The sequence below is a fragment of the Ursus americanus genome, chromosome 3 (assembly GCF_024610735.1).
Source record: "Ursus americanus isolate L20-20 chromosome 3, mUrsAme1.1.p, whole genome shotgun sequence".
NCBI lineage: Eukaryota > Metazoa > Chordata > Mammalia > Carnivora > Ursidae > Ursus > Ursus americanus.
This window is the reverse complement of record NC_142129.1, coordinates 18,867,468-18,879,644: the sequence shown is the minus strand read 5'-3', so window position 1 is coordinate 18,879,644 and position 12,177 is coordinate 18,867,468. Positions and strand designations below refer to the sequence as shown.

General features: G+C 44.6%; 1 protein-coding gene across 1 annotated transcript in view; it reads left to right on the top strand.

The window, feature by feature from the left end:
• EXOC4 (exocyst complex component 4) overlaps positions 1-12,177 on the top strand; it is a 717,712-nt gene that overhangs the window by 565,604 nt on the left and 139,931 nt on the right. The window contains exon 12 of the mRNA XM_045792625.2: positions 4,136-4,272. Within this exon, the coding sequence (XP_045648581.1) occupies positions 4,136-4,272 (137 nt within the window). The remainder of the gene's footprint in view (positions 1-4,135; positions 4,273-12,177) is intronic.

Genomic DNA, 12,177 nt, shown 5'->3' with positions numbered 1-12,177 from the left:
CTCTGGGTCTGATTCCACGTCACACGTCAGGCTTTTGACTCACTATTTTGCATCATAGTTCTGCTCTAAATCTGTCTTTTCATGGTTCTGAATGTGCCGTGCATTTTCATTAGTAACCATTCCTTGAACACCTACAATATGCCAGACACTTTTTTTTTTTGATGTTCAGTTAGCCAGCATATAGTTGCTACTAGGTAGTAGAGATATGAAGGTGTAGTCACTGCTCAAAGGAATTGATGGTCTAGCGAAAGAGTCGGGTGAACCAGTGGGTACCGTACTCCACTGAGGGCTTGGGCTAATTGTACCTAGGGTGTTCTGGCAGCACTGGGGGGTGGGGGCATTTAAATCAGAGCAGGTAGCCTGTGAGCTGACTTTTCAAGGATGACATACATGTGCTAGGAAGGGCATTCCAGGCCCAGAGATTAGGAAGCTCAAAGACACACAGGCAGGAAGTAGCTTGATGCAGTCAAGGCATAACTAGTGGTTGAGTGTGATTGGAGCATAGGGTTAGAACGCTCAGTGGAGCTGGAGAGAAGGTTAGAGAGGTGGGAAGGGACCAGAACTTAAAAGGCTGGGCATGTAGAAAAGGATGCGGACCTTGGAGGAAGAGGCTCAGATTCTCATCCTGTTCTTGCTGGACTCCCTGTGAGTCCTCAAGCATGTCACTGGGCATAGGGTCCTCATCAGTATGACCGGGAAACTAGGGAGTCATTCCCAAACCATGTTCTGGAAACACCGTTCCAGAAGATGTGAAAAGATCTATGCTGTGCTATGAAAAATGTTTTCTTAAATAATTAGGGAAAGATTGAATACAACCTTTGCCTCTTTCAGATTCACAATGACATTAGCATAGTAAAAGTTTCCAAAGTCCTCCAGTGAAGAAACCACTTCAATTTCCTTTAACTCAGCATTTTCCAAATTACTTGAACTCAGAGTCCATTTTCTATAATTTTACTATTAGTATCAGGCTGCAGAGCCTCATCTTGGCAAACCATGGACAAGGTCTTAAAGGTCCAATCATCTTCATTCGTTAAAATTTTTTTAAAGCGCAGAACCAAAGAGCTGGTCCTTATACACCGTCTTCCTATTTTAGCCTGCTGGTGCGTCTCTGTAAGAAACTTGAGTTATTTTTCATAGCAATGGCTTTTTTATTGCATCCGCTATCTTGGGATTTTTTTTTTCCTTTTCTCATTTTTCATGTCATGCCCAGACTTTATTACCTGGTAATAAGTTGCAAGAAATGAGAATTGAGTTGTTTCTAAACAAATATCAATCACTTGTGATATGTTTAGTAGAAATTATAATGAATATAATCAGGGTTTTACTTATTATAAAATCATTATATTCAACATTGGCAAATCCCAAAATTAATAACGAGTCAATACATCATTTGAGATGCCAAAGAGATCAAATAAATAAAAACAGAATTGACCTTGTTAGAAATTCGAGATTTGCAACACTTACCTGTCAGAGCCACTGATTTGGAAATTGTAATAAATTCTTGGAAAATGGGAACTTTTTCCCCCTGTAAAAATACCCATCATTTGGCAAACTACAGTGTCATTTTCCTTGAAGAGAATGTAGTGATTGATTATCCAGAGTGCTACCATGACAAGGTAAACCAACCAAATAGCTGGAAAATTGTATGTAATCATAGAGCATCACACAGGCTTTTTGTTGAGCACGATCATTAGAATTAAACTATGGCATTCTGATCATTCCCTGTAGGTACTTCCCCCAAAGCCTTTATCTCCAGGGGATGTTCCCATATGCTTGCATTTTCCCCTTCCCCTCTGACAATCACAGGAATAAACACAGACCACCCTGAACCCACCCAGCGAGACTGCAGGATGCAGAGAGGCCAGTGTCTAGCATCCCTGACATATGTGACACTAGGAGAGGTTTATTTATGTGTGCTAACATTATTAGTACTACTTCTCTTATTAGTTGCATTGTCCTAAAGGTCCTGAGAAATCGTGAACCACTGGGGGAGGGGAATGATGGGAGATGGGCAAAAGGAAATGAAGAATGCCATTCTTGCTTTTTTGAGAACTTGATCATCTAATCCGGAAGACCAAACACACCTGAGATGACCTGAGAACAATTAGACATCTTCCCCTCTGTGTAAAAGCACCAGCCCCCTGATGGAATCCCAGAGCGATGAAGGCCAGTCGAGGAGCCACCAAAGCATCCCTGGTTATTAAAAGACTAAATTGAGTCATAAGAAAGGAAGAGGTTACCCAGACCTGCCCAGAGTTAATTATCAATAGCTTAATTGGAAATGGAACCAAGCCCTTTCTCTCAGTAAACCCCGAGCAATCTCCCTGTGCTCCTCTTCCCTGTGGTGGTTTAGATTTTGAGGGGGCTTTGGTAGGACGGCCGAACTCCACTCTCCTTTGTTAATTGCTGTCCACATGTTACAGGATAGCCCGTGTTCGGAGTCAGGATGAGGGTCGTAGATTCTTCTGAGCAGCGTGGGGACATGTAGCCAAGCAGAATCGATTCCTGTCACTCACACACGAATACAGAGGAGCGGGATTATGGATCGAGGTGAAGCTGCAGAGCTTTATTCTGAAAATCAATACAGAAAAGGAAGTTGAACTTGTGGGGATTCTACAGAGACTGTAATTTGGTTTCCTATGAGGTTTGCCTAACAGAATCTAACGGTTCCTTCCTTTTCACCTTCTGATTATTTTACTTCAGGAGGGGGGAGGTAGTGGGGAAGCAGGACAGAAGGTAAGAAACCTCCACGGCTAAATAGTCCTGAATAAGCACGCACGTGGGACGCTTAACTCAAGCTGATCCTCCATTGTGTCAAGAAAAGCCATACGGTTTCATCCGTTCTTTTTATTTTTAGAATGAAAAAAAAAATTAACCAAGACCCTGTACCCCCATAGTCTGCATTTAAGCAGAATAAAAGGCCTTTGATTTTTTCCCACAGGTCACTGTCAGCGTAGGAAAAAAAAATTTTTTTTTGTTTACTTTTATGGCCAAGTCTTCCATAGTTTCTGTAATTCTATGTAAATAAGTCCATCTTCAACAAACTGGTTATTGATCAAAGGATTCCAAGATGCTAGACATGTGATTAATATTTACTCCAGTATAATTCTGCTCCTTTTGAAAGAGGCATGAACTAATGGTTTCAACAACCCAGTCTTGTCTTAATCCAAGATTTAGAGTTGATTGAATATGGCTCTTTGCAGATAGAACGGTGATCTGCTGCACTGTACGATCAGGCCCTAGGTGCAAGACGGGCTTATTATTGTTTCTGTGGGATATTTCTCTAATTCTGTTTTTAAAATATGGCTGAGTCCCTTTGGACAGTGCTTCTGTGACAGCAGCAACAATAGGAAATACTCTGATCTAATGAGAAAATGGTGGGGCTACAGGCAAGGGAACTCCGGGCTAGCTCCGAGGCAGAGTGGTGTAGTTAAAAGAGCGAAGCCTGCAGTCCTTGCTCTGCTTACGTCCTTTTCTGAGGCTGTTCCTTCATCTTGAAACTGGGGATGATTGTGGGACTCACCTGACAGGTAGGCACGTTGAGAGGATGGAATGAGCTGAAGTCTGTAGCGTGCCTAGCCCTGCACGCTGCACTTGTAAGAATGTTCGTGAGTACCATGATGAATGTGAGTCCCAACTAAGAGACCTGTGCTGTGAGCGTGAAAACCTGCTACGAGCTGTGAGGCCCAATAGAAATGTTAGCTGTTGTTCTGAAAAGGTGCATGGTTTTGACACTCGTAAAACGGATCCTGGGGGGCATTTTCCTTGAGCTGCCTTTCCTAGGTCCCTAAACTTAAAGTACAGTCCTGGAGGCAGTAACCCAGTCTCCAACCGAATATGCATTTTCTTTCTTAAAAGCCGCAGCCATATCTCATGGATGCTAAGAATTCCATGAAACCAATCCGTAAACCCCTGTCGTGCGTCCTCCCATAGAAAGTACTTTCTCAGGCCTTTGGAAGACTGGCGTCATGTAAGAGACCTATTTGATTGTTTTTAATCGATATTTGTCAGTGTTGCATCCCCCCAGGAAACCCCATGTCTTAAATGATGGCATCCTTTCAGTTTTCCTTCCTTGTCCTATACACGACTTGAGTTAAAAAAAAAACAATTCATGAATTTGTGTGTCCTCTCGCAGAGCACGATCATTGTGGAGAAGACGGTGCAGGACCTCATGAACCTGATGCATGACCTGAGCGCGTACTCGGATCAGTTCCTCAACATGGTGTGCGTGAAGCTCCAGGAGTACAAGGACACCTGCGCCGCGGCCTGCAGGTAGAGCTTCGGTCGCCAGCCTGACCAGTGCCCTGCTAGGGGATACTGTTTTTCCACCATTCTAGAAAAGGACCAGTTTTGCGTTTGTCAAGGGGCTTGACAAGAGCACGTGGCACAAAAATAGCCCCCTAGATGCAAGTGTTGTCACACCAACGGAGGGGATGCCAGGGACCAAGGGACAGAGCCACTCAGGACTGCCATTGAGTGGCATAGACAAGGTGTCAGCCTGGATTTCCAGGAAGGCCTAGAATCATTAAGATTTGTCTTCGAGGAAATGCCAGATCGTGGTTAGTTCATCTTGTGATCCTAAAAGGTCTTTAAAGGAAAGCAATGTCAAATTCTTAGGATCCCTTAATAACCTGCAATATGATTTCTTTTTAGTTCTTAAAATGTGCTTCTCCAGATGCTTAATCTCTAGCCTTCCTCCTGGCATGACAGGACAGTTACACCTGTTTCCGGCATCCGCAGAACTGCAAAACCGTTGTTATGAACTTGAAAACCTTTAGCTTTCCCTCCGATTTCTTTTCTCTGGGCTCAGAAATCTCACTGAGCTATGGAAAAGATCATAGCACTTCTGGTAATAAGCTAATAATAGGAACAAATTATGGTCTGGTTGACAAGACCTGAAACAATTAGGGAAGAAAAGAGTATATAATAAAATACTAGATTTTATGTGATATATAATTAAGCGTAGATACGAAAGTACAGTATGTAATCAGGTGCTACTTGCACAATATGTGACAAAAGAGCAGAAGGAATGAGAGATGAGAGAGAAAAAGAAGGGGAGACGAGTCAGAACAGATTTCATAGGTGAGATGTGTGCTGGCCTTCGAAAGACGGATGGGATGTAGGGAGGCTGACAGAATAACGGCCATTGCGGGGGCGCAGGAGAAGCTCGAGTAGAGTCGCCTGAGTGTTCAGCAACACCATTACCTCCTTGTGTAGGACCCCGTGCTGCACTCGGTGCTTCCTGTTACACCCTGTCTTCGCTTTCGTCAGAGGCCTGTTGAGCATTTACCAGATCCGAGGCGATGTGAGGATGTGAGGATAAAGCAGTCAGTCAGTCAGAGATTATACCTTTAATGAGTTTGCCTTCTCGGTGGAGACTAGAAAAGGAAATCAGAGACCAAGACACGTATGTCCACAGTGTCAATTTGTGATGGAAAATATAAGATAGGTGGGCAGGCTCTAGGAGGAAGAAACAACTTGAGGACAGGAGCGAGCGCCTCCGTGAAGGGTAGGAAGTTGGCCTTGTGAAGGGTGAGGAGGAGTTAGACAGGATTTGGGCTAAAGGAGCTGGCAGAAGGAACAAGAGCAATGTCAAGGAGGTGGGAAGAGTCGGAAAAGAAAGAACAAATGATGAATGTTTGGGTTTGGGAAAGGCAGGCTGAGCCACAGTGGAGGATCTTGAATACCAGGCTCATGGAACTTGGCCTTGTAAGATCGGTGGTGGGGAACCACTGAGGAAGAATCAGTGGGAAGTTCAGGCACAGACTTGTGCAGCAGGGAGACTTTTCTGAGCTTTGTGTATGATGGACGGGAAAGGCGAGAGTGTGGAGGGGGAGGGAGAGGAAGAGAGGCAACGAGTTCCTGAATTGGAGAAGAGGCAGAGGAGGTGGTGGGGAAGGGACGGATCAGGAGACACTAGGAGGCAGATTTGTAGGACGTGGCCACTGGTTGGCTCTAGGGGGTAAGGAAATATATGAAGAAATACTGGTTGAAATGAGCCCTGTCTTTTCTATGCTGTATTTGTAGAGAATTTTTTTCACTTGAATTCAAGATCTCACATTTACCCATTAAATTTAATGTTATTTTTAGCTCATCATTTCAGTCTTTTGAGATATTTTTGAATCCTCATTCTGTCATCAGAAAATCTTAGCTCTTCCCCAAATTCCTTGTCATTCTTGATTTTATAAGCAATCTTTTAGTTTCTTTATGTATGTTATTTGAAAAAAAATGTTCAACAGGACAGGGCTAAGTTGAGAATTTGGGGGGCATACCTCTCGAGACTTCCTTTGAGATTCTCATTCCTGTATTACTCAGTACCTCAGGAGTTCATGGGGTTTTCTAAACTGTGCCTCAAGAGCAGACTCTGGAACCTACATTTGAATGCCCGCTTTACCCCCTATTAGTTATATGACCTTGAACAGTTACTCAGCCGCCCTGTGCCTTAACTTTCTCATCTGCAAAAAGGGATAATAACAGATCTTCTCTTGTAGGGTTGTTTTGAAAATGTTAGTCTTCTAGAACTGTTCTTAACAAACTAGTAAGTGTCCCCCAAAATGATTAGCTGTGATTCTAATGACAAAGATGAACTTTACCACCATTCATGATAGGACCCCCTGTACTTTACCATCTGCCCCTATAAGAGACTTGTTAGATTTCTTGCTGGTGTCTGTCCAGTCCTAATCTTTGTAATGCACTCCCCCTCCCTCAGGTCTCCCCAGGGTGGGCACATACCGACGTGCAAACGACAGCACGAGGTATCCTTCCACTTTCAGGACCCACTGTTCCCTGCTCTGCTGAACCTTTGTTAAGAGCTCTCGCTCATCTTGGGCAGCTTACAAATTACCCCTGGAAACCAGGACTCTTGACCTTGAGACAGATTTACCATTTCTTCTGTCAAAGCAATGAGTCCCGATTTAAGATAGGAACGAAGGCATGTGACTTGTGCGTAGGGAGGTCTTCCTGGCTCCGCGTGAGGACCACTTCCCAATTGTTCACAAACCATCTTGAGTAATCTGTTCTAGAATTTTGCCTGTAACTCCAAACTCACCCGATTTCTGTCATTTACTTTCTTTTCTTTTATGAACATCTTTGCTCTCGGGCATTTTTCACTGTTTGCCAGGATACGTCTAAGATTATCGGGAATGGTTCCGTGATTCTCTGCTCTGAATTACCTCTATGCCCCAAGGTCCTTGCCTAAATGTATTAAACCTGTTGAAATATTCTTTGATTTCAGTAACTGTTGACACAGTCGGTTTCCCCATCCCTAAAACTACATACTGGTTTCTAGGCTTTCATTCAGTCAGCAGGTGTTTATAGAGTACTTGTGTAACAGTTAGTAGGTACAGCGATGAACCAAAAGACAAGATGTTGCTTTCATGGAGTTTACATTCTGTTGGAGATGGAAGAGAGAAGACAGACAATAAATAGAATGCATAAACACAAAGAATTTTAAAATAATAAGTACTGTGGGGTGGGGGAGGGAATGGCATAGGGCGGATAGACTGGAGAATAGGACAAGGAGCCTGCCGTTTTACATAGGGTGTTCCAGAGGGCCACTCAAGTCGAGGTTTGAGAAGAGGCTCAAAGGAATTTGGGGAGTTAGCTAAAGTATCTGGAAAGAGTACCCTGAAGAAGGCAAAGGCCCTAAGGCAGGGCTCTGCATGACAATTTTCAGGAGCCACAGCCTGGAGGCCAGTGTGGTTGGGGTAAAGTGAGCAAAGAGGGTATTAGGAGGACGTCCCAAAGAGATCAGAGGGCCAGACCAGGCAGGGCCTTGTAGGTCACAGGAGGGATGCTGGCTTCTACTCCGAGTGAAGTGGGGAGCCGCTGTAGGAATCGTGCCTGGGGGCAGCATGATCTGACTTACACCCTATTGAGAGTCAGCTGTAGGGGTCAAGGGTGGCAGCGGGGAGCTCAGTTAAGGGTTGTTGTGGTGATCCGGGTGAGGACGAAGACCACTCATACTGCTTGGTGACAGCAGCAATGGTGAGGACCGGCTGAATTCTGAATATTTTTGAAATTCCCTGTCTGATTAGTTTGAGTGTAAGAGAAAGAAAGGTGTCGAAGGTGACTCCTGGGATTTTTCATTTGAGTGATGAAAAGATGGACTTGCCAGCTATTGAGAGGAAGGACGCCGCAGAGCAAGCAGGTGAGGACTTAAATTTGGGGCGGCGGGGGGGGGTCTCTGAAGCATCCACATGGAGGTAGGGAGCAGGCATCCAAAGGAGAGGGGTCTGGCCATCGACATACAAATAGTATGTGTAAACAGTATTTAAAACCATGGCGAGAGAATAAATAAATAAATAAACCATGGTGAGATGAAACCTCACGGGAGTGAGTGTAAACATGACAGAAGAGGACTGTGGACTTGAAGAAGTTTGCCAGACGAGAAGAAACCAGCAAAGGCAGCAAGAAGCAGCAGTCAGTGAAGTAGGGGGCAGATTCAGAGTGCGGTGTCCGGAGACCAAGTAGCAGGGTGGAGGGAGGGTCAGCATCGGGTCAGCGTTCGAACTGATGCAGGGACAGGTTTGACCACACAGAGGGCATTGGTGACCATCACCGGAGCGGTTTTTGTGGACCAGTAGGACCGAAACCTGTACGGACCTGGGCCGAAGGAAGAAACAGAGAGCGGGGAGCTTGTAAGTATAGGTGAAACCCATACAGTGAGTTTTGCTGCCATGAGGGACAGAGAAATGAGGTTGTAGCTGGAGAGATGAGGTCACACGAAGGGTCTTTTGTCATTTTATATGTTCTTTTAAATAGAAGAAATCTGTGTGTTTGTATTTGAAGGGTATTACTTAGGAGAAAGGGAAGATTGCTGATGTAGGAGAGAAAGGGGCAAATTGCTGAAATTGGGTTTTGGCGAGTGAGTAGGAGCGGGATGTAATACACAGGGGGAGTGACTGGCTCTAGACAGGAACATGGAGAGTTTTGTTTGCTGTGGTCTGTCCTTCTAGGGATTGAATTCTTTCTCTGTCATTTACATTTCGCCATTTTGTCCAAACAACGCGACTGTATCCCGTTCTATTACTTCTTCTTGGAACACAGCTATTGCTTTTGGTTTGGCTCCTGATGTATTGTAGTCATGAAGAGCTATCTTGATTCCTTCCCCCAGGAGTCCATACCACCGTGGTATCCCTCCTGGCCCAACTGTCTGGAATGGTGTCCACTTATTGGTGTCCATTATCAGATCATTTCATACTCAAGGTAATATCTGTAGCGATCTACCACAGTTGCTGAATTGTAGGCCTGGGATGAATTATCTCAGGGATGGGAAAAGTAATTCTGTGAAGCTTTGAAGGAGAAAAAATAGAAAATCGTTTATATGGCCGTTATAAAACAACACACACTCTCCTTCGCGCGCGCGCGCGTGCGCACACACACACACACACACACACACACACACACACACCCATATATAACCCCACGGAGCCTGTTGCCTATTTCTTAATCAGGTTTTTCAAGCTAGAAAGTGTTCTCTTATTGTATGGCTCTGAGGGTGCAGAGTGTCCTTACTTTCTCCCTTCCCGTTTATTGCCCTCCCCCAGACTGGCACCTGCTGGGGAGTAATTAGGGCAGTCCTAATTTGGACAGCCAAATCCTGATTACAGTGAGAGGAAAAACAGGAAATGTTCTAGTTTTGCTGCCAGCAAATGACTGACTTAAATAGAAAGCCATATACAATTCAAATGATCCAAAATGATATAACATTGGGGAAGGAGGAAGGGGAGCAGGGAAACATTGCAATCTGATTCTTTCTCAGCAGATATCTTTTAGAGAAATGATCAAATCCACAAGCTCACAATGCCCTCTGCTGAGAGCTGGCTTGTTTTCTAAGTTTACCACGAGAACCGGAGCATCCATTGGGAGTTAAGAGATCTGAGGGAAGGTCAGGAACGTCTCACCTTTCCGTGAGCACCTCACTCTGGAGAGAAAGACTGTACTGTCTAATGATGTCATGTTACATGCTTTGGATCAAGAGAGGTTTCCTAAAAGGGTAATGAGGACTAGAAGTCTTTTCCTTAATTAGTCACACCCCTTGGGGCTTAGAGGCAAATTCAGCTGTGGATTCTCCACTGTGCTGCATTAGCAATCAGGCAGTTGGTCCATTAGCCTGCTACTTCCACGCTGAGTGCGTCGCTGCCTCTGCTCGTCCTCTCTGTCCTGGGGTACTACCAGCAGCTTAGGTGTCCCAAAATAGTCATTAAAAGATTGGAAACCACAGTTTTTTAAAGTTTCTGCCTCTTCCAAATCAGCATCAGTCCATTAATTTTTTTTGTGGTCTTTCTGCACTGGTTGGGCCTGGTAGAGAATACAAATAAAACATCTAATCTTTGTGTCTCAACTGATAGAAAACACCAGCATGTCTTTATTAGGAGAAAGTATAACCATCCTCAGGGTTCAGAGAGGACCAAACACTCATGCCAGAGCATGAAGAAAGAGTGACATGGGGATAAACTTGCCATTGCTGATGACAGAAACCACGTCTGTCCAGGGCTAGGCAACTCATTGGCCCTCGGTGTGTTTGCTGAATGAATAAGGAAATTCCTAACGGACCGAACAGGGTGAGCAAGCAGTGGGGTAGCATGTGTAGATGCGATGTACGGGGGAGAGGTTGAGAAATCAAAATGACTGCGTAGACAGTGTGGCTGGGTAGGAATGGGCAGAATAGGTTCTGAAAACTTCCCATATGAAGTGAGGGAATACTATCGTGGGTTTTGCTAAGGAGGATGACCTGCCTTCTCCACGATCAAAGCAGTGTTCTAAGATCTCAGTGGCCCCATTGTGTAAAATAGCAGGAACGAGAGACCAGGACCTGTGATGGGTCTTGAAGCCCTAGGGTTTCCTGAGTAGCCAGAGGCCAGAATCCTGCAGGAATGAGAGCCTGGTTGATGGTTGAGCTTGCCTTGCCAAGTTCGTAACCCAGCTAAGGTGACAGGGGTTGCGAGTGGGAGTGGGAGGACATGCGCCAGAAGCTAAGTCTGTCTGGCTCTAAAGCCCAAAAAGGATCAATAGCATCAAAGATGAAAAGTTGCAAAACCTAAACTAAGTTTTTTTTTTTTATATTTATTTATTTATTTGAGAAAGAGAGCACGTGAGCAAGGGGGAGGGCGGGGGGAGGGCAGAGGGAGATGGGGAGAGAGAATCTTAAACAAACTATCCATTCAGCGCGGAGCCCAACACAGGACTCAATCCCAGGACCCTGAGATCACAACCTGAGCCAAACCAAAAGTCTAAACTAACTTTGAACCTCTGAAGAGCCAAGGAGGGGCGCTGGGTTGTGCAGTTGGTTGAGGTCTGACTTTTGGTTTCAGCTCAGGTCGTGATCTCGGGGTCATGAAATCAAGTCGTTCCCCTCCATGCCCCCCCATCAGGCCTGCACTCAGTGCAGAATCTGCCCAAGATTCTCTTTCCCTCTCCCCCTCCCCCGACTCATATGTGCATGGTCTCTCTCTCTCTTTCTCTCTCTCTCAAATAAATAAATAAATAAATAAAATGTAAAAAAAGGAAAAAAAAAAAAGAATCAGAAAAATAGCCAAGGCAACTCTCTGCAAGCTCCATGCAAGCCTGTGTTCTGGTTGTCTCTTGAAACTATGTTCTATCCCTTACCCCCTTGGCTTACATGGCACTGATATATTCATTTTTATTAAATATTGAGGAGATACAAAAGAACACTTATAAAATATGTACACTGGTTCATAGAGAGCACTCAGCAAATGAGCGTTTTTATTTGCTCCTATAATTTATTATGCATAACTCTATTCTGGCATCCCATTTTATTGCAATTTAAAAAATTTTTCATATGCATGATCTGATCAATTATTGGTTTACATGTCATTCTCTCCCCAAAACATTGTTTTTGAGCTGTGGATTCACATCGGACTTATTTGGGGAGATTTCAAAGCACCCATCCTGGATTTCCCGCACTGGGCCCACTGAGCCTTGGGGCTGGGCAAGAGTAGTTTAAAATGTCCCAAAAGTGATTCTCATGGGTGTTACTGATCTAAACTTTGAAAATCTAGAAGGAAATTCTCGTGTCTTTTCCCACATACTCATCTCCAGCTTTTAGCATGATGTCCATGTAGAGGCCTCTCCCCCATGTTTATTGATCAAATGAGTAGCTTCCCTCCACCTTTCGAGTGCATGTCAGCTGACACAGGTGCTGCCCACGCAGCC